Source organism: Pseudochaenichthys georgianus, chromosome 15, assembly GCF_902827115.2.
Source record: "Pseudochaenichthys georgianus chromosome 15, fPseGeo1.2, whole genome shotgun sequence".
NCBI lineage: Eukaryota > Metazoa > Chordata > Actinopteri > Perciformes > Channichthyidae > Pseudochaenichthys > Pseudochaenichthys georgianus.
In genome coordinates this window covers 7657637-7676939 of record NC_047517.1, presented here as the reverse complement: position 1 = coordinate 7676939, position 19303 = coordinate 7657637, and the positions used below count along the sequence as shown (strand labels likewise).

General features: G+C 41.4%; 1 protein-coding gene across 1 annotated transcript in view; it reads right to left on the bottom strand.

The window, feature by feature from the left end:
- The window catches only part of LOC117459923 (adhesion G protein-coupled receptor A3), a 412304-nt gene that overhangs the window by 41585 nt on the left and 351416 nt on the right, over positions 1-19303 (bottom strand). Inside the window, 2 exon segments of the mRNA XM_034101091.1 lie at positions 4178-4323; positions 16908-17031. Of these exon segments, the coding sequence (XP_033956982.1) occupies positions 4178-4323; positions 16908-17031 (270 nt within the window).

The following is a 19303-nucleotide window of genomic DNA, read 5'->3' as shown; positions in this document are numbered from 1 at the left end:
AGAGCCCCTCCTCCAACACACACGAACGCGCACATGACCAATGAGGGCACGCGATAAGTTTGTGCACGAGATGGAAGGCTGACAGGCAGGTAGGCCTGTCGGAATTTTGTGTGCTTATAGAGTATTTTTTTTTATTTGAATCCTTATTTCCTCAATGCTTCGAATCATAAGTACAAGGTGGGACAGGCATGATTGTAGGATGGCTGTGGCTCCGGGGTAGGGTGGTGGTCTACCAACTGAAAGGTCAGTGTATCGATGCCCACATGTTGTGTCCTTAGATACCCCAAATTGCTTCCAATGGCCTAACCCTAACAATAAATTGCTTTCGGTGGCCCATGATGTGTGAATGTTAGTTTATCTGGCCAGTTGTATGGCAGCCTCTGCTTTAATGTGTGTGAATGGGTGAATGTTGACTTGTAGGTGTCACAAAGACTGCAAAAGCGCATATATATATATATATATATATATACATACAGTGTGGCAAACAAGTATTTAGTCAGCCACCAATTGTGCAAGTTCTCCCACTTAAAAAGATGAGAGAGGCCTGTAATTTTCATCCAAGGTACACCTCAACTACGAGATACAGAATGGGGGGAAATAATCCAGGAAATCACATTGTAGGATTGTTAATGAATTAATTGGTAAATTCCTTGGTAAAATAAGTATTTGGTCACCTACAAACTCCACTATGGCCAAGACCAAAGAGCTGTCAAAGGACAACAGAAGCAAAATTGTAGACCTGCACCAGGCTGGGAAGACTGAATCTGCAATAGGTAAGCAGCTTGGTGTGAAGAAATCAACTGTGGGAGCAATTATTAGAAAATGGAAGACATACAAGACCACTGATAATCTTCCTCGATCTGGGGCTCCACGCAAGATCTCACCCCGTGGGGTCAAAATGATCACAAGAACGGTTAGCAAAAATCCCAGAATCACACGGGGGGAGCTGGGACCAAAGTAACAAAGGCTACCATCAGTAACACACTATGCCGCCAGGGACTCAAATCCTGCAGTGCCAGACGTGTCCCCCTGCTTAAGCCAGTACATGTCCAGGCCCGTCTGAAGTTTGCTAGAGAGTATTTAGATGATCCAGAAGAGGATTGGGAGAATGTCATATGGTCAGATGAAACCAAAATAGAACTTTTTGGTAAAAACTCAACTAGACGTGTTTGGAGGAGAAAGAATGCTGACTTGCATCCAAAGAACACCATACCTACAGTGAAACATGGGGGTGGAAACATCATGCTTTGCCGCTGTTTTTCTGCAAAGGGACCAGGACGACTGATCCGTGTAAAGGAAATAATGAATGGGGCCATGTATCGTGAGATTTTGAGTGACAACCTCCTTCCATCAGCAAGGGCATTGAAGATGAAACGTGGCTGGTTCTTTCAGCATGACAATGATCCCAAATACACCGCCCGGGCAACAAAGGAGTAGCTTCGTAAGAAAGATTTCAAGGTCCTGGAGTGACCTAGCCAGTCTCCAGATCTCAACCCCATAGAAAATCTTTGGAGGGAGTTGAAAGTCTGTGTTGCCCAGCGAGAGCCCCAACACATCACTGCTCTAGAGGAGATCTGCATGGAGGAATGGGCCAAAATACCAGCAACAGTGTGTGAAGACCTTGTGAAGACTTACAGAAAACGTTTGACCTCTGTCATTGCCAACAAAGGGTATATAACAAAGTATTGAGATGAACTTTTGTCATTGACCAACTACTTATTTTCCACCATAATTTGCAAATAAATTCTTTAAAAATCAGACAGTGATTTTCTGGATTTTTTTTCTCATTTTGTCTCTCATAGTTGAGGTATAGCTAGGATAACAATTACAGGCCTCTCATCTTTTTAAGTGGGAGAACTTGCACAATTATATATATATATATATATATTAGGGCTGTCAGTCGATTAAAATATTTAATCGCGATTAATCGCATGATTGTCCATAGTTAATCGCGATTAATCGCAAATTAATCGCACATTTTGTATCTGTTCTAAATGTACCTTAGAGGAATATTTTTCAAGTTTGTAATACTCTTATCAACATATGAGTGGACAAATATGCTTTATGCAAATGTTTATCATTTGAACAATGACAAATATTCTAATGAATATTAAACACAACAACCTCTGAACATTACAAATATTTGCCTCAATTCAACCTGGAACCTCTCTCATACAATAATACAATACTGTGTGTGTGTGTGTGTGTGTGTGTGTGTGTGTGTGTGTGTGTGTGTGTGTGTGTGTGTGTGTGTGTGTGTGTGTGTGTGTGTGTGTGTGTGTGTGTGTGTGTGTGTGTGTGTGTGTGTGTGTGTGTGTGTGTGTGTGTGTGTGTGTGGAGCAGGCCCGGTTCCAGAACAAAATGACTCAGGGTGCATCTGAGATTAGAGAGGGTGCAGTGGTAAAGTGCTATTTTTATAAGTGGGGAGTGGACTGAACACCCTCTAGGGGGTCCTCACCTTATCTAGGGGGGTCTGGGGGCATGCTCCCCCGGGCCGATTTTTTTTTTTTAAATATTGAAGTTGAATGTTATTTAACCACAATTACAATTTATTTTTATTTCAACTAAATTCTTCTTATTATTATTATTATTACTATTATTATTATTATTATTATTGTTATATTATATATGTCATATTTTTCACTTTTCATTTTTCAAATGAGGGTGCATAACGACTCAACTTAGGGTGCAATGCACCCTTATGCACCCCCGTAGAACCGGCCTGGTGTGGAGAGACACTATTGGCGCGTTTCCACTGCAGCGGGTAGCTCGCTTTAAGCGTGCCGAGCCGTGCGGGGCACGTTTTTGGTTGCGTTTATACTTGGCCTAGTTTTGGCCCGGGGCTACTTTTTCACCTTTTTTCTGTCCCAACTAAATCGTGGTTCTAGGGCCATGAACAACCAGGCTGAGTCGGGCTGAGTATGCTAAACTAGAGAGAGAATCGCTGGCAAGGGGGCTACAACTACAACAAGATGAACATATTTGACCGTGATTTAATTATAATACACGTTTCAAAATGATGCCGAAGTAACAACATACTGATGTAAAAACCATGAATTAATGCTTTGACAAGTGTGCAGACAGACGGCAGGCGAAAAACCTTTTAAAATGCGTGTTTTCTAAATGGAGCTTGGCTAAGCTAACGTTAAATATATGCTCCGACCGTCCACACTCACAACAACGGCCTATACAGACATAAATAAACCAGCGACTGTATTGGCCATGACACAGGCAGTCTGTGGTTTGCACTTGTTTAACTTTTGTCTAGTTTCTGAACAGATATGAGGAGCTGTGAGCTCTGAGTGCTAAGAGCTAACGGCTGTGTTGTTTTTCTGGGGCTCTTATTGAAGATGACGTCACGGCTCCACCTACACTGCGTTACTATAGTAACTGCCCCAGTTCCTAAACTGTAATGGAAGCGCAGCATTAAAGTGAGCCGGGCCTAATAAGGCCTAACCAATTCATTTTGCACACACTATCCGTGCTGAGTGTGCTGACTTTTCGTACAATGTCCCACTGTCTGGCTACCTGCATAAAGTCAAGTGCTCGGCGCAGTTGTCGACGAAATTTCGCTCCTCTGTTTTCATTTAAACAGCTCCTTATATCCGTTAGCGCAGCTAGCTAGCACCATATGCTAACAACAACAATACACGTAAGGTCTCTCTCTCGCTCACTCGTGCCACACATACACACACCCTCCCGGTCCTCCCGATGGCCAGTCGGTGCCTGCCGGTGAGCGTGGAAGTGTGGTCTGCCACAAGCGGACGGCAGGAGCGGGGCTGTCAGCATCAGCTTGTAGATGGTATTTTAAACTCGATGCGCTCTGAAACTACGGGGCGGCCGAGGACAAAAAATACACATGCGTTAATCGTGTTAAAATTATTTGTGGCATTAATTTCTTTTTGCAAAAAAAACAGCCCTAATATATATATATATATATATAAATTCAGTCCATATCCTATCATATCTGGCACCTGCATCTCAGAGTCTAAGCCAGGTGATGTACTGAAGGAAATAGGGAAGCAAATAATTGCACAGTGAACCAGTCCTTGGCCTCTCAAGACACACGCAACGAGCATCAAGAAATATCAAAAAATACAGGCACAAAATCACATGCACACAGTCCGTATGTCCGTGTCATGGCAGTGAGGGTTGAGAGGGGTCGTGAAGACATTACCTCAATAGGGGTTGTTTAGGGGGCGGGGGCGGGTCACCATCCTGGCTCTGCGGAGGTTTCTTGGTCACCTGCTTGTAAAGGTTCCTGGCAGTCACCCCGAGCCACAGCATTGTCGACAGAGACGAGTAGTGCAGCACGACCCCGACCTGTGACGAGGTGAAACAAGGTACATAGAGTTATTTATTTGACTTTTCTGAACTTTTGCCTACGGTACAGCGTCTGAAAAACGAATGAACTCCTGTAAGTCAAAGAAAAAAGATGTTCCGGAAGAGCTGCCTCTCGCAAACTCATCATCAATGTCACCGCAAGGGTGTCTCCAAAGACGTTTCCCTTCAAGACCTGACTGATTTGTCTCATCCTACACTTAAAGACTATGAATGGAAAGACAGGTTCAAAAAGTGCCATTGAATCATCAATGTTGTTTGGGATAAGAGCATTACGGCGAGGTTATACCGACGGATACTGAGCAGCTCCTTATCAGTTGAGTTAGAGGACACGAGGTGTGCACCGGGAATAACAAATCTGAATATAAATGATAATCACGTTGACGACTACCGGCGCGTGACTGTGTTCCGAAATGCGCTGTATGTATATCTCCGCTCGTCCTCGTTTTAATATTCATGAATAATGTTTGAATGGGGGAACTGATCTAACTTTGTTTAAAGGCTTTGCCAGTTTGTCGAAAGATTGGAGAGATGAGAGTTAAAAGCGGGAGAAAAAGGAGGGAGGAACATTGAAATGCACTGAGGCTTCTCTCCATGCAGTCAGTGTGTTCATAAGTTACTGACAATCAAATGCTCCAAGCCCTGGTAGGCCTAGGGAGCCGAGCTAGCGTACCAAAGCCTGGATGCTAATTGGAAGTGTCCTTGAGCTAGTTACAGAGAGCAAAGAGCACGTGGGAAGTCAATCACTAATGCCGAGTCCACACGCTTCAGAGCTTCATTAGTGCGAAGAACATACAGAAAGAGAATGTGTTTGTAAAATGGAAAAAAGGGAAGAGCAAAGGTTCTCAAATGAACGGAGACGGCAAAGGTGGGGGAGGTTTAATCCCATTTTTCAGAAAATAGATGCAATTCTGAGGCATAAATAAGTACAATTTCAGAGAAGTGTGACACAGTAGGTTTGATCGGAGTTCTTCACAAATATTGCCATCAGTTTAACATTTTTAGTATGGTAAATCCAAAAGCAGATTATCCACCAGGCCCACAGATGGGAAATCAACAAAAACAGCAGGTTTCCATCTCAGAAGAGTGACATTCAGATACTGAAGTCAACATTACTAGTGGTGGAATGTAACCATGTAGCCTACTGTAATTCACTCAACTGGGCCCAGGAGTTCAACACTTTTAATCTCAATCAGATCCGATCAGATTTTGAAATCCCATTGTTTGTGATCCAGGATCAGACAAATCGGCCAGATGTTGTCCCTGTAGTTCAAAGCAATTCAGGATAGGATCACCCTGATCCAGATTACGACTTTTCAAACATTACTAGATCCTGAATATCAGTGCTTTAATCCTACCGATCGCCATCTAGTGGATATGAAAAATAATACAAGGAAGACAAGAGACCACGTTGCAGAGACATCTATTGTCCGCAATTACTTTTGAAAGGTGATGACAGATGATGGACTTTTTTTGTGTTGAAGATATTTTTTCTTTAATCTAAATTACATGTGTGATTGACAATCTTTGCTGTGATACTTTTATGAGCATACACATTTATGTCATCAACATTTGGTTGAAAACAAAATAGGCCCCCACAAACGTGACCAGAAAATGAAAAATAAAATTGATTTGCCATGAAGGCTAAAAATGGTGTATTATTTCAGTTAACAAACTTTGTCATCTATTTATATTGATATATATATATATATATATTGATATTTTTAAATAAATTGTACAGTACATTTTGCTCTGGTAATCCACTGGAAATCCACCCCTCTGGTGGGATCAGGATAATCGAGTTGTTTGGGATCAAACTGATCCCAATCCCGTGTTGTCGGTTTGAACTACCCGTTTTGAAGATTTGATCCAGATTAAAGCTTGGATTGGATTTCCTGATCTGATCGGATATCAAAGTGATCCTAATCCTGTTTTTTGGTTTGGAACTCCCCAAAATCCAAATCTGATCAGATCAGATAGGGATTAAAAGTGTTGAACTCCTGGGCCCTGATGTACTAAAGTACAAAGTCAAGGTAGTTGTTGTTGAAGTATTTCCATGTTATGCTACTTCATACTGTGACTCTGCTACATATTAGAGGGAAGTATTTTACTTTTTACTCCACTACATTCATTTGACAGATTTCAGATTATGATTTTGATCTCCTTCCTGTCAAGTCAAAGTCATGAATCTAAAGTTGTATCCTAGTTGATTTGTGTTGCCTTAACTCAGACCCGGTACCAGAGCAAATCTGCAAAGAAGATTTTAAGTGAAGGGCCCACAAATCCGTCATGTGCTGCGGCACAAATGACATACCATTAAAACAGCTTGTCCATCAGAATGTACGTAAAGATGCATGCTGCTCGCAAATACTCACAAATACTAACAAATAGACAGCACAAACAACAGTTAACCATTTTTGTTTAAAACTAACACATTCATAAAATAAGAAAGATCAAATTAAGAAACGGACATTGTTACAGTTTGCATGTTAAGATGAGACAGATAAACATTTTACTTTTTAAAGTGTCTGTGTGCTTTCACCAGATGTCCTGTTAGCAGGACATCTGGGAACATTCCAGCCAGTGATTGGATCAGTGAGCAGCACGACGAACACTCAGTTAACACAGCAGCCACTGGAATACCCCAGAAACCTGATCAATGTGTTGCATTTGAAAAGCCAACGCTTCTGTCATGTCAAACTCCCTCTGACATCACTTAGGATAGATGTCAAAGATGCGTGAATTAACCACATTGCACACTCAAAGAAAAGTATCTTAAATTACGCCTGAGAGAGTTTAAAGCCAAACATTATTTTGGGATTTTGCACATTGGATGTCACTAAAGTAAAATGACTTGGAGTATTATTGACAACGTAAAATCAGCACACACTTATGTACACTGATAGCACATACTATATCTATCATATTTATAACATTACAATAATACTAGTATTATTACTAATTCACCACTGAGTGTATATTTTAAATATGTATTGTTGTTATATATTGTACATTGTGCACTTACTTTAAATAGTTATTCTGATTTATTTATCTTTTATTGTATATTTAAAATTCTTGGGTTTTTATAGATATTTTTATGTTATTATTATCATATGGCAAAAGTCACAAAACCCAACTTCACCTCAGGACAATATTAAGTATTCAGATTCTTATCCTGATAATAGCTTTGCAGTGTTTAGGTGCACCTTCATGTGTGATGCACTACAAATCAAAGTTGAGCTGGCTTCTACTTTTTTTTTAATTTTCCATTTTTGAAACAAGCGATGTCAGCCAACGTTAAACATTATAAATAATGCAAATTATGGAAATCACACACTGGCTTTGACATTTGGACCCAGAGGTCTGTATATCTCTAGAAAACTGATTCTAACAGTCAAACCATTGTTCTTTCTGGCCATAAGATGTTGCTATTCAAACAGTAAGTAACTAAGCAGGCAGTGACATCACTATGTAACACTCGCGCTTCTATTGGCTAGCGCTCCAACATATTGTACTTGATAGGCTAAGGGGCGGGACATTTCTAAGCGGTTAACCAATCAAAACTGAGCCGGCCAACTAACCAATCAGAGCAGACTGGGCTCTGGTTTCAGACAGAGGGTGAAAAGAGGTGCTGCAGCACAGGCAGTATGAGAAAAATAAAGAGCTTTTGAACATTAAAGCATGGAAATATAGAGGCACAACAAAAAAAGTGAAAGCGGCATCAAATATTATAGCTCTGTAAGAAAAAGGTTTCTTCCTGCAATATCCAAAACTCTGTATCCACCTTTGGACACATATTTTCTCACGTTCCATATCTGCATTAATAGTAGCCTGAGCTTGACAGTATTATAATGAATAGACTGTATGTAAAGACGTGGGATTAATGATAACGCATCCAGTAGAGGAGACGCTACTCCAATTAGGACAATGCAACCCTTAGTTGACAGATAGGAATAACTTTCGGCAATTTTCATACTCTGCAAAGTCATCAAGTGGGCCGGAGTGGACCTTTTGTCAAGCGGTAAGTAGGAAACCCATGCTGTAGCATTGTTTGTAAGGAAACCACCGTCAGAGAAAGTATTTCAACAATTTAAGCATATCCTTACAGAGCTAAATTCAAAAGCCGTTCTAAGCTGTCTTCTATTGGCATATTCATTATATCGGCTCCCCACTGTTTTTGATTATAAGTAATAACCAGTCTACCGGAAGCATTCCAACATGTGGGGAAATGAGCCCAGGAACATTTAAATTGGATCTTTTTTTTTCTTCTGCCAGCGTTGGCCATCACAACTCATTTCACAGTGGCACACTAATGAGGACATCCTCTGTAAAGCATCTATAAGCTGACAGTTGGACGTAACCTCAGATCTAGGTCACATCCTTAGCCAAGTTATTTGCTCAATTAATAGTTTATTTAACGCCGGTCACACTCCCTGAACGATCAACAGAGACGTCTAATCTAAATTAAAATGGTGTAAGGTAAGATGAGGCGAGGCGAGGGAAAACAAGGCCAAAGTGTGTGTTGTTCTGCCTTTTAATGCACGCACACACAGTAGATGCGGTGTGACAGCTGGGGTCTTGCTCAAATCAATGATACAATGAGCCTTGTTGGAGGAAAATATAGAAATAGAGATCAGAGATTACTTTAAGGCTGTAAAGACATGGGATGCTGCATAGCGGAAGTACAGCGGTGGGCAGGGACGCGGAGCACGACTGATGGAGAGCGCTAAGATGAGTACGGGGTGCAGGTGGATGTGTTAATGGGGAGCTGGGCTGGTGCTGCTTGAAGTGCTGTGAGAGCTGACAAAGCTAGTTTCAGAGCTCCTTGAAGTTCCCTCTGTCGAAAGGGAGCGTGTACTTATGTGCCCCCCTGGGATGAGGTAGAAAGTGTGTGTGGGGAGGGGGGATGATTTGGCAGAGATCCCCTGAAGGCACTGCGAGTGCAATTTAAATGTGTGTTTGCGTCCTTGTGCGATTACACATCTCCTGAAGCAGTGCTGTAATTACCCCAGATTGCGTCTGCTGGGGCCCGCCTGCGTCCCAGTGGAGCCGCACACAATCTGGGCTCCAGCCCAAACCGGCATGAGCCGTCCTGTTAGTAGTGATTGGGTAAAGGAGGAGCAGCGAGAAACAGGCAAAGGCCCCGGGAGGAAATTAGATCAATGAATAAATGCTAAATAAGAGCCACAGCAGAGCCAAGGGCTCCGTCAACAACACCTGCACCCCCACTGCTGGACAGGAAGGCTCCCACACGACCTCAGGAACATTTATGTTCTAATAAGGCATATGTAGGTTTTGTACACATCTTACTATTGGATGTATTTATAGGTAATGATTGACTCCTTCCAAAGATCATAACATTAAGTTAAACAATAAACACCTTTAGGTTGTCTCACTCTAAGGGCCTGTGTCCACATGGCAGGAAGGAGCTGGCAGCACTGATGTATGACAGACTAGCCTAGCCCCCGGATGATTTTATGTTTGTGCTTCTATATATGTGTTTGGCATAGTTTACGCCAAACGATCTCCTCCAACAAATGTTTTTTTGGTCTTGTTATAATAGGTTCCATCTTTAAGACACCGTCAAAAACAAGCTCTCCACCAATTGACTACAGTGACTTCACCGGCGCTTAGGAACGTTGGCTGGATCTCTGTTCTTTAACAATCAATAAAAAAAGATGCTTGCTCTCAGAAAGAGGCGCTATGTGGACACGGGCCATAAGACGTTTGGTCGCCATGCCATTGTGAACTACATATAAAGACAATGGGCAGACTCAACCATTGACCAATTGTCCCTAAATATCTCAAATGTATGCTACTATTACAATATAGTGTCATTCCCAGCCACTCCAAAAAGCAGCCTGTTATATAAGGCTACGGTTTCATAGTCAACTCATACATTTGATAATCAGAACAGTAGCACTTTGCCACTAAGTGCTAACAATGGTTTTAGATTCTGTCTGAATCAGCTGCAGTATTTAGTAAACCCACAGATACTTTGATTTGGACTGTGGTTGTTTTCATAAACCTTGTGTTTGCATTTCATTTGTTCATTTATTTTGCATACAACCCGTCCTTCACTGCAAACATAGCTGCTACAACCCGCTGCTGCAGATACACGCTTTACAACATCAGGAGGATGCGTCCCCAGCTGACCCAGAAAGCCACGCAGGTTCTGGTCCAGGCTCTCGTCATCTCACGCCTAGACTACTGCAACTCCCTCCTGGCTGGTCTACCTGCATGTGCCATCCGACCTCTGCAGCTCATCCAGAATGCAGCGGCTCGTCTGGTCTTCAACCTTCCTAAGTTCTCCCACACCACTCCGCTCCTCCGCTCCCTCCACTGGCTTCCGATAACTGCTAGAATCCACTTCAAGACACTGGTGCTTGTGTACCATGCTGCGAATGGATCTGGCCCTTCCTACATCCAGGACATGGTTAAACTGTACACCCCAGCACGTGCACTCCGCTCTGCATCAGCCAAACGACTCGCTGCACCCGCACTGCGAGGCTGACCCAAGTTCCCATCAGCAAAAACACGTGGGTTTGCTATCCTGGCTCCAAAATGGTGGAATGAGCTCCCCATTGACATCAGGACAGCAGATTGCTTACACACCTTCCGGCGCAGACTGAAAACTCATCTCTTTCGACTCCACTTCGAGCAATAGAATTATTAACAAAGCACTTATATACTAATAAAGGGCTGGCTTACCTAAAGCCAGTTGAGTAGCACTTGAAATGTTTTTGCTCTATGAAACCTGATGTACTTATATGATTCTGTTTTCTTCAAGTTTGTATTCTGTTGGTCGAACGCACTTATTGTAAGTCGCTTTGGATAAAAGCGTCAGCTAAATACAATGTAATAGTAATAATAATAGCATACTAAATATCGGCACAAAAGCAGCGAGGAAGACTTCCCGTGCATGGTTGCCATGGTTGCCCTTCTGTTTATTCTCCGCTGTGGCTCTTTTTCTCCCTCCCCGAGGCAAGCGTTTGCTCCCGCTGCTGTAATTCAATGCAATCCCTCCCCGTCGAGGCAAGCGCTGTAATTCTCCCCGTAGTCCACCAGCAGATGACAAACACCCACCTCTCCGCCTCTTCCAAGGGACGAGGGGACCGTGCGGCAGAGTTTAAATTACATTTTTTTTCGCCGGTCAACATGTCCGTTAAAGTTTAAATCTTTAAACAAAATTAGAAAAGTGCCGGTCAAAGGTCTTCTTTGTTATTTATTGAGCTTTAAAACAAATGAATAACGACTCTATATAATCATATAAGAATAAAACACAGAGGACGGAGATCTCTTTTTCTCCCCCTCTTCTGAGAGCCCAGCAGCTGATCTCAAAGCACGCTCCCCTCTCCTGCAGGGGGGCGTGGTCAGCTGCAGCTCATTTGCATTAAAGCTACTTATTCAGCCCTTGCAAAAACAGGGCTGGAAAGAGAAAATAGAGCGAAATGAGGCATGGCTAAAATGCAGGATCTGTTTTGTATTTTGAAAATAAAACTTCACAGACATGTTTTATATAGGTATGGCCCTACAATATATTATTCAAATATAGCATGATAGGTCCACTTTGATGTAAAACATGTTATTGATATTTATTTTCTCTTGTATTTATTTGCATTGCATTTGATATTGAGGTAATCCAAAAGTAACAGAAAGTAATCAGGTTACATAACTTTTATATTTTGATATTCATATTAGGTTACTGATTACATATTTTAACATGTGAATTGTAATTGTACGGAATACATTTTCAAAGTACGGTGTAGGTGCCATAATGCTACGTAGCCCAAGTTCATTATTTGTATTATTATTATTTGTTTACGTCACTTTTATTTGTTTGTTGAGCACTTCCGGTAATTGTCACATGGGTGTGGTTTGTGTATATAAGTCACCTGTTTCATGTCGAGTGCGGATGACAGAGGGTGAGCTTGTGCTGTCATTTTTTCTGTTGACCATTTTGTCCATAGTTTCTGTGTTTTGATTTGGTTTATTAAATATAGTAAAACTATCATGCTTCAGTATGGACTTTCTATTTGTAAACGCGTCTCTCGGCGACTCAAACTGAACTGGAAATTGAGCCGCCACATACGGTCGGTAAACCTCCTAACCCTGGTGATGAACTCATAGAGGTTGATCAGCAGTAGCTGCAGCTGCCATGGCTGTATGGAGCTGTGGCTCATTGTTTCACATATTCTCTGTTTCCTGTTCACTCTCATGGTGTTGCTCTCTTTTCAGCTGCAGCAGCACGCAGCTGTTGTCAGGGGAAACTGCACCTGCACAACACCTGGCAGCGAGCAGTTAGCTACTGTACTGCTGGGAACATACAGGAGGATTCTGCTGCTTAAGACACAGGTATTTCCATCAGAGGTCAGTAGCAGTGCGACCACACTGATGCAACCGCTGGCCCCCACCTCACAAGTGTCATATTTAATATTTAACACATCTGTGTGGTGATTTGAGCTTGAGTAATTTTGTATATTGGTCCTAACTATCAACGTTCATATTTAAGCTGTATAATTATATTTGTTTGGAAAAGGGATGACTCAATAAACCAGAGTGTTTTGTGCAACTCAAATTGTTAAACACACACACACATTACAGATCAACAACAAAGATATGATTCTCATTTATTCATTTTATATACATTTTGTTACATTTTAATTATATAATCAAATCGATTTTTTTGTTTGGGTTCTCTGAATACCTTGAAGGCCCTGACGGTTCGCCACAGATACATACACACACATTTATTTGTCGCAATCTCTAGTTTCTTATCTCCTGCTACTTCATATTTTAGATTCAGTGCGCATGCGCCAACCCTACAGTCTGTTGCAGTTGGTCTTGCTAGATTTGTACTTATTTCAACTTTTAGCTTTCTTATTTAATCTTATCTTAATTTTCTGTGGATAACTTATTAAGCTATGCCCATTTTATTTATTTTTTTCATTGTTGAGTTGCTGCTGTGGCTGACATGGCTGACTTGTTTATACCAGGGAGAAGCTAATCACGCTAAAGCCTGCTAGCAAAGTGGTCTGAACACTGCTATCAGCACTGAAATCTAGAGAAGGACACAGAGGATGCATGGGTTAACAAAAGAGAAAAGGAGGTGAGATGGGTCCAGATGTATGGAGAAAATTAGATAAAGCCCATCGCTCCCCTCTCTCATCATGGGCAATGTAAGGTCACTGGCTAATGGAATGGACAAGCTAACGGCGCTGGAGTCAGACGGACCGCCTTACTTAGAAGTCTATGTTAATGTGCTTTTGAAAACATGACCGAGAACTTCACCATGTCTTCACAATAAGCCTGAGCCTATTTTTATTCTAATATGGTGCCACATCAAGAAACTTAATTTCCCCCTGGGATTAATACAGTATTTTCATTGATTGATTGATAAACAAGTCAGTACACTATTAAAACTGCCTTTTGGAGTTGACGTCTTTCAATCTTGGAGTGGTGGGAAGTATTTTGAGTAAAAACCCAGATCCTCAATATGCCTGTCAGCAGCTGTGGAGGAAGACTTGTCGGCTGTGACACATGTGGTGACTTCTTAAAGACTTCCCTGTCACCTGTGCTTGGCAGCTCTGACATGAAAAATGACGCTCTCCGTTTCAACGTGGAGTCTGAGTCTGTACTCTATGGAATAAAGGGGCCACCTAAAGTGCTTGTGACAGCAGAAGACACAGCTAAGTCCCAAACCCACTGCAGCTCACAGTGAAGGGAGAGAACACGGCCCATTGACGGAGAACAGGGACTGAGTGAAGGCATTTGAAACTCTGAGTGAAAAGTGGAAGTGTACATCAATCTCTTTGCGCCTAAGTACAAGTAAATGCACCCCCACTGAAGTGAGCTGGCAGTGGAGGATGCTCTGTTCCAGCCGATGTTTAATGCGAAAAACCTGGACAAGGCCAGCTATCAATCATACGGAAAGGAAATCCACCAGGTAATTTGGCTTTTCACCCATGAGGAAAAGTAAAAAAGGAAACATTATTTGTATTCACGCTCTTTTTGACACCTACACCTTATCTTGACAAAAGTCTTGACTACCTTAACGGGACAGTACACCCCAAAATAAAATAAAAAGTATTCGTCTTCTTACATAATACAAATCTGAAAGCTGCTGTATCGTGTTTTCCACCCACATTCTTGATGAATAACAAACTGAAAATAGTATGGTGCCAGCAGGCAATAAAGCGTTTCTCTGACCTGTTTCAAATGTATCCTGACATCCCAAATCTCCAGGACCGTCTGCAGAGCTTCTCTTACTCATTCATAACTGTGGGCTGCAGAGATGGAGGCACCACCCATGTGACCACACAGTGATTGCAAAGGGTCAGAAAGTCCAACTGCAGGGACATTCTGCTGTAATGGAATATCCATCTTCTCAGGCAGCAGTAGCTCCAGAAGCTTTTTTCAATATGCATCAAGGGTTTTGATACGTATGCAATTAGTTTCATGATGTTTGATGAAAACTAGAGGAATACTTATCTCCAACAAACTGACAAAAATAACCAAGCTGACAAAACAGCCATGCTAAGAGCTTTATAAGGAGAGGCGATGCTTTGAGCTAAATACCGTTGTTAGCAGATGCTAATGTGAGTGGATGCTAACAAAGACAATGTTAACATGCTGAACTTTAGCAGGTCTAATGTTACATTTACAGACACTAACATACATGTACACAATACGGTACTTGGCGGGGGCAAATTAAGGTTAGAAACTCGGCACAAGGACATCTGGTCATGTTGAGTTCAGACCAGCCTCTGATTGCTCAATAAACTCAGGACATGCAGCACAAGAGAAATTAGGTATATTGTGAAGATCATAAATAGAACTACATTGTAGGCTAATTTTATATATTTGTAAAGTTCTATGTTAACATTGTAAAGCAAATTGGTCTATGAGGACTGGAAGAGTACATTGGCACTGGATATGGAGACGGTTGCTCCATGACCTGCAATATTTGGTGTATTTACCATCATCTCCAGATCCTTCATCAAACACATGCATTGTTGATGTGATTGTGAACCTGACCAAATAAGTTATATAATGTATAATCTAGGGCTGTCAAAGGTAATGCGATAATAATGCGTTAATGCAACTTCCTTTTAACACCACTAAACACCAGAAAAAAGCTCAAAAGGAGAAAGGACAGTTCCCCAGTTGGATTGTTGCAATAGTAATACACATATATTTTTAAGAAACAATCACATTCGTCTACTCCCATGTTGATTAAACCCTGAGTATTAAATCGCAATCGCAATTAATCAAAAGTTAACTATGGAAATCAAAATGATTAATCAAAATTAAATATTTTAATCAATTGACAGCCCTCGTATAATCCCACGATCATTGTTCCAGAAAAACATGACACAAACACTGTTATTTAATGAACAGAATAGTGGTAATTATTAATGCTGTCAAAATTATCGCGTTAACGGCGGTAATTCATTTTTTGAATTAATTGCGTTAAAATATTTAACGCATTTAGCGCATGCGCAGAATGGCCCGCCCCATACATCCCACCAGTGGCAGCGCCAGGGTATGGCTGGGGTAGGCTACAGCCATACCAAGAAATGGCTTAGCCCCACCATGAAAAATGATGTTAAAGTAAGCAAAATAAAGTCCGCCAACTCGCGCGGAGTAAATTGCACAGACAGCAGTTAGTAAGATTGATTTCAGTAGCCACTTGTCTGGAAATACCGAAGACCAGAAACGGTTTTGAAAACTGTTGTCACGTAGTGATCGTCTTCTCAATAGAACATCTTTGATAATGTCTTCTGGCCAATCAGAATCAAGATAACGGCATGGTGTTGTTGCAGGAAGTCCCGACGGAGAATACTTTTGCTGTAGTACATCTCTATATACATCGATACAACATTACGTGTTGATAGAAATCAACACGTAATGAAATAAGACCCCACGGTGTGATGATTGATAGGTGTGTGGGCTGTTCATTTTGACACACAGAACAATGTTATAATAAACATACATATGCTACATACTGTATGTTAAATGGATATATCCGCCATCTTTCATTTATCTTTCCATTCCCACAACAATATACATAAAGAAATGGCATATTTTGGACATAGTTCGAATGGTGTTTAATCATGATTAATTAATTTTTAAGCTGTGATTAATCTGATTAAAAATTGTAATCGTTTGACAGCCCTAGTAATTATGCAAGATTATGCCAAACTGTTTCGTATTGAATTCTAATGACAAGAACAATGTTGTATATACCACTTTCGTGAATGCCCAGAAAAATGATATAACACTGGGCAATATGGCCCCAGGCAACAACACGGACAATAGAGGGCCAGAGAGTAAGTGCAGTCATGACGGAAGACCCTGAACCAGAGTGGCTCATTGTGTCAACACTTAACCATGAGAGGGACCAGATCATTCATGCAGCTGAAGCATGAACGACACATAATGCCCGGTTACTATACGTCCACATACTGCACTAGAGGCTGTGGTTGACAACACCTGAGTGGACATTCATAATCCATTTTCTGAAAAGCTTTGAGAGTGGATGAATGAAAAGGGAATGCACTTACTGCTTGACAGATGATGGGGTATTTGATTCGATTGATGCCGCCGGCAAACACAGCAAAGGTCAGCGCCGTGTGGAAACAGAAGTTGAGAAGCATGTGCCATCCCTTCCGACTGATGCGGATCGCGCTGCCAAGAGAGACCAAGAATCAAAAGAATTAGCAGGTAAACACCACACGTCACAGAGCTTCATCATAAATCTCATTTAGATGCCGTTTTCAAGGTGTATTGCCGATCAGTCACTTCAAGTATTTAAGCCAGGCTTTTTCAAGGTCTGCATAATTTCTTTTACCTTGCTTCTGCGTTATAGATTAACAACCACAGGAGAGCCTGGGGGGTGCTGCTCGCAGAGTTTAAGATGTCGAAACAGCTCTTTACAAACCCACACCAATATGTGCTGAATAACAGAATACTTTCTATACTGAAAACATTTCAACCTTGACTCAACAATACATATTTTCATGTTGATTAATTCATTTCTAATACAAAATAATGTCTCTTGTATTTAGGCCAAAAATCTGGCCCGCTACAAATATTCGTATATTAAAAGTCTAATGTTGTAATTGGGTAGCATCGTCAATCATACGCACAACATCACTCATATTCTTACCACATTCAATTGTGTGTATTACAAGGCCATTTTGGAACAGTTGTAGAACACATCGTTAAACACATTTACACCAGAACCAGTACAGGAACACAATTATGCCAATGTCTGTGTCCCTGGTGCATGCTGGGAAATGTCCACAATGACAAACTTAGAAAAAAATGTATATAAAATACAGTTTTTGCGTTGACTCTCATAAGGATTTTATAAATCCAGATTAAAAAAAACATTTTGTTCATACTGGAACATTGAGATTACAAGAATGCCTGTGACAAAAATACGTGCCGAGTTTGGAACAGTCACCGCTATCACAAGGGGCATCTTATATACATTGAAGAAAATCTTAGTTGAAAAGCACATTTTTATTAAACTTCCAAATCTACTCTTTGCGATTGTTGATGGTTCTACTATTCTGATCTGTGTGACCTAAAAGTTTTTGATTAAATTATTTAAAAAAAAACTGTTATTTCAAGATTTAAAAATGGCAATGTCAGAAAAGAAAATGGTTCATAAAAAACGTAGTTGCCATGTCTAAGCATGTTAAAGATTCATTTAAGAACGTTTATAACGAGTTAAAGACTAATTTTAGTACATTTTAATGATCCACAGGAACCATGGGAAGGAATTTTTTATAATTTAAAACTCTGGTTACTTTAATGGTCACACTATTTTATTTAAAATGGACCTCAAGACAACGGCTTTTCACAGTTCACATGAGAGTTCAGTGTGTCATTCAGGGCACAACCTTCCTGTATGTGTGGTTAATGCACACAAATAAGACTCACTCCACTGGTTTAATGATGAAATAAAAGAGATTGCTTCCAGTTGGCTGGGCCAATTGAAGTTGTCACTATGTAAAACCATGCACTCATATCCACCCTGTGAAATATGGCATTAGCCGGGGGGGTTACACACTCTTGGGCAGGGCACTTAACCCACATTACCATTTTCCTCCCAGCTGTTAGGAAATAGACTAACTAGGTCAGACAATGCTAACATATTTGTCGCACGGTGTGAATTAACAGACCATCCATTCTTTTAATTACTTTCCTGTGTCAGGCCCCCCCTCCCCCTTTCCTTTTCTTCCATACAGACACTGTCACCATTTGAAATTATATAACCTTGTGCTGGAAATCTGCAGTTCCCAAAATGGAGGAGCGGAGCTCCGGCTGCACGTGAGCCAACTGTAGATGAAGCAGTGGCTCAGCAGTGAGGCGTGTCTGGGGTCGGTGGGGGGGGGGAGTAAAAGCTGCTGCCGTCGATGCCTCTGCTGCGGTGCAAGTGCTGAACTCCATCCAGCAAAGAGGCCATAAATCAGGCCGGCTCCTGGCCTCCCTAGAAGAGGGTTTTCATAGGCTCTGCTCCGGGCTTTCATTGGGTCAAGTACATTAACCTGGCAACCCTCCCCATCTCCCAGAAGATGGGGGGGGTCCTCTCTCTGCATCTGCTCCCTCACCCCTGCACCCACTGCTGAGCCAACTGTAAACAACGATTAAGCTATGGAAAGTATAACTAACATGACACAATATACAATGGGCAGGTTTCATTGGTGGGAAACACACACACTGATAAGTGCCATAAAGCAAAGGTAACAGGGCTGCTAAGGTTACAAAGAGGTGGAGGCAGCGTTTCACCTCTGCTAGTCATACAAACTAAATGTATCATCATCAGTTTAAAATAAAATACTAACAACAGGGCAAGGATAAGCAACATTATTTCAAACTTTTGGAACTCTGAAAGTGCATTCACACGACTGGCGGTATCGCCCGAATAAGCGGAAGCGCTACCCGAAAC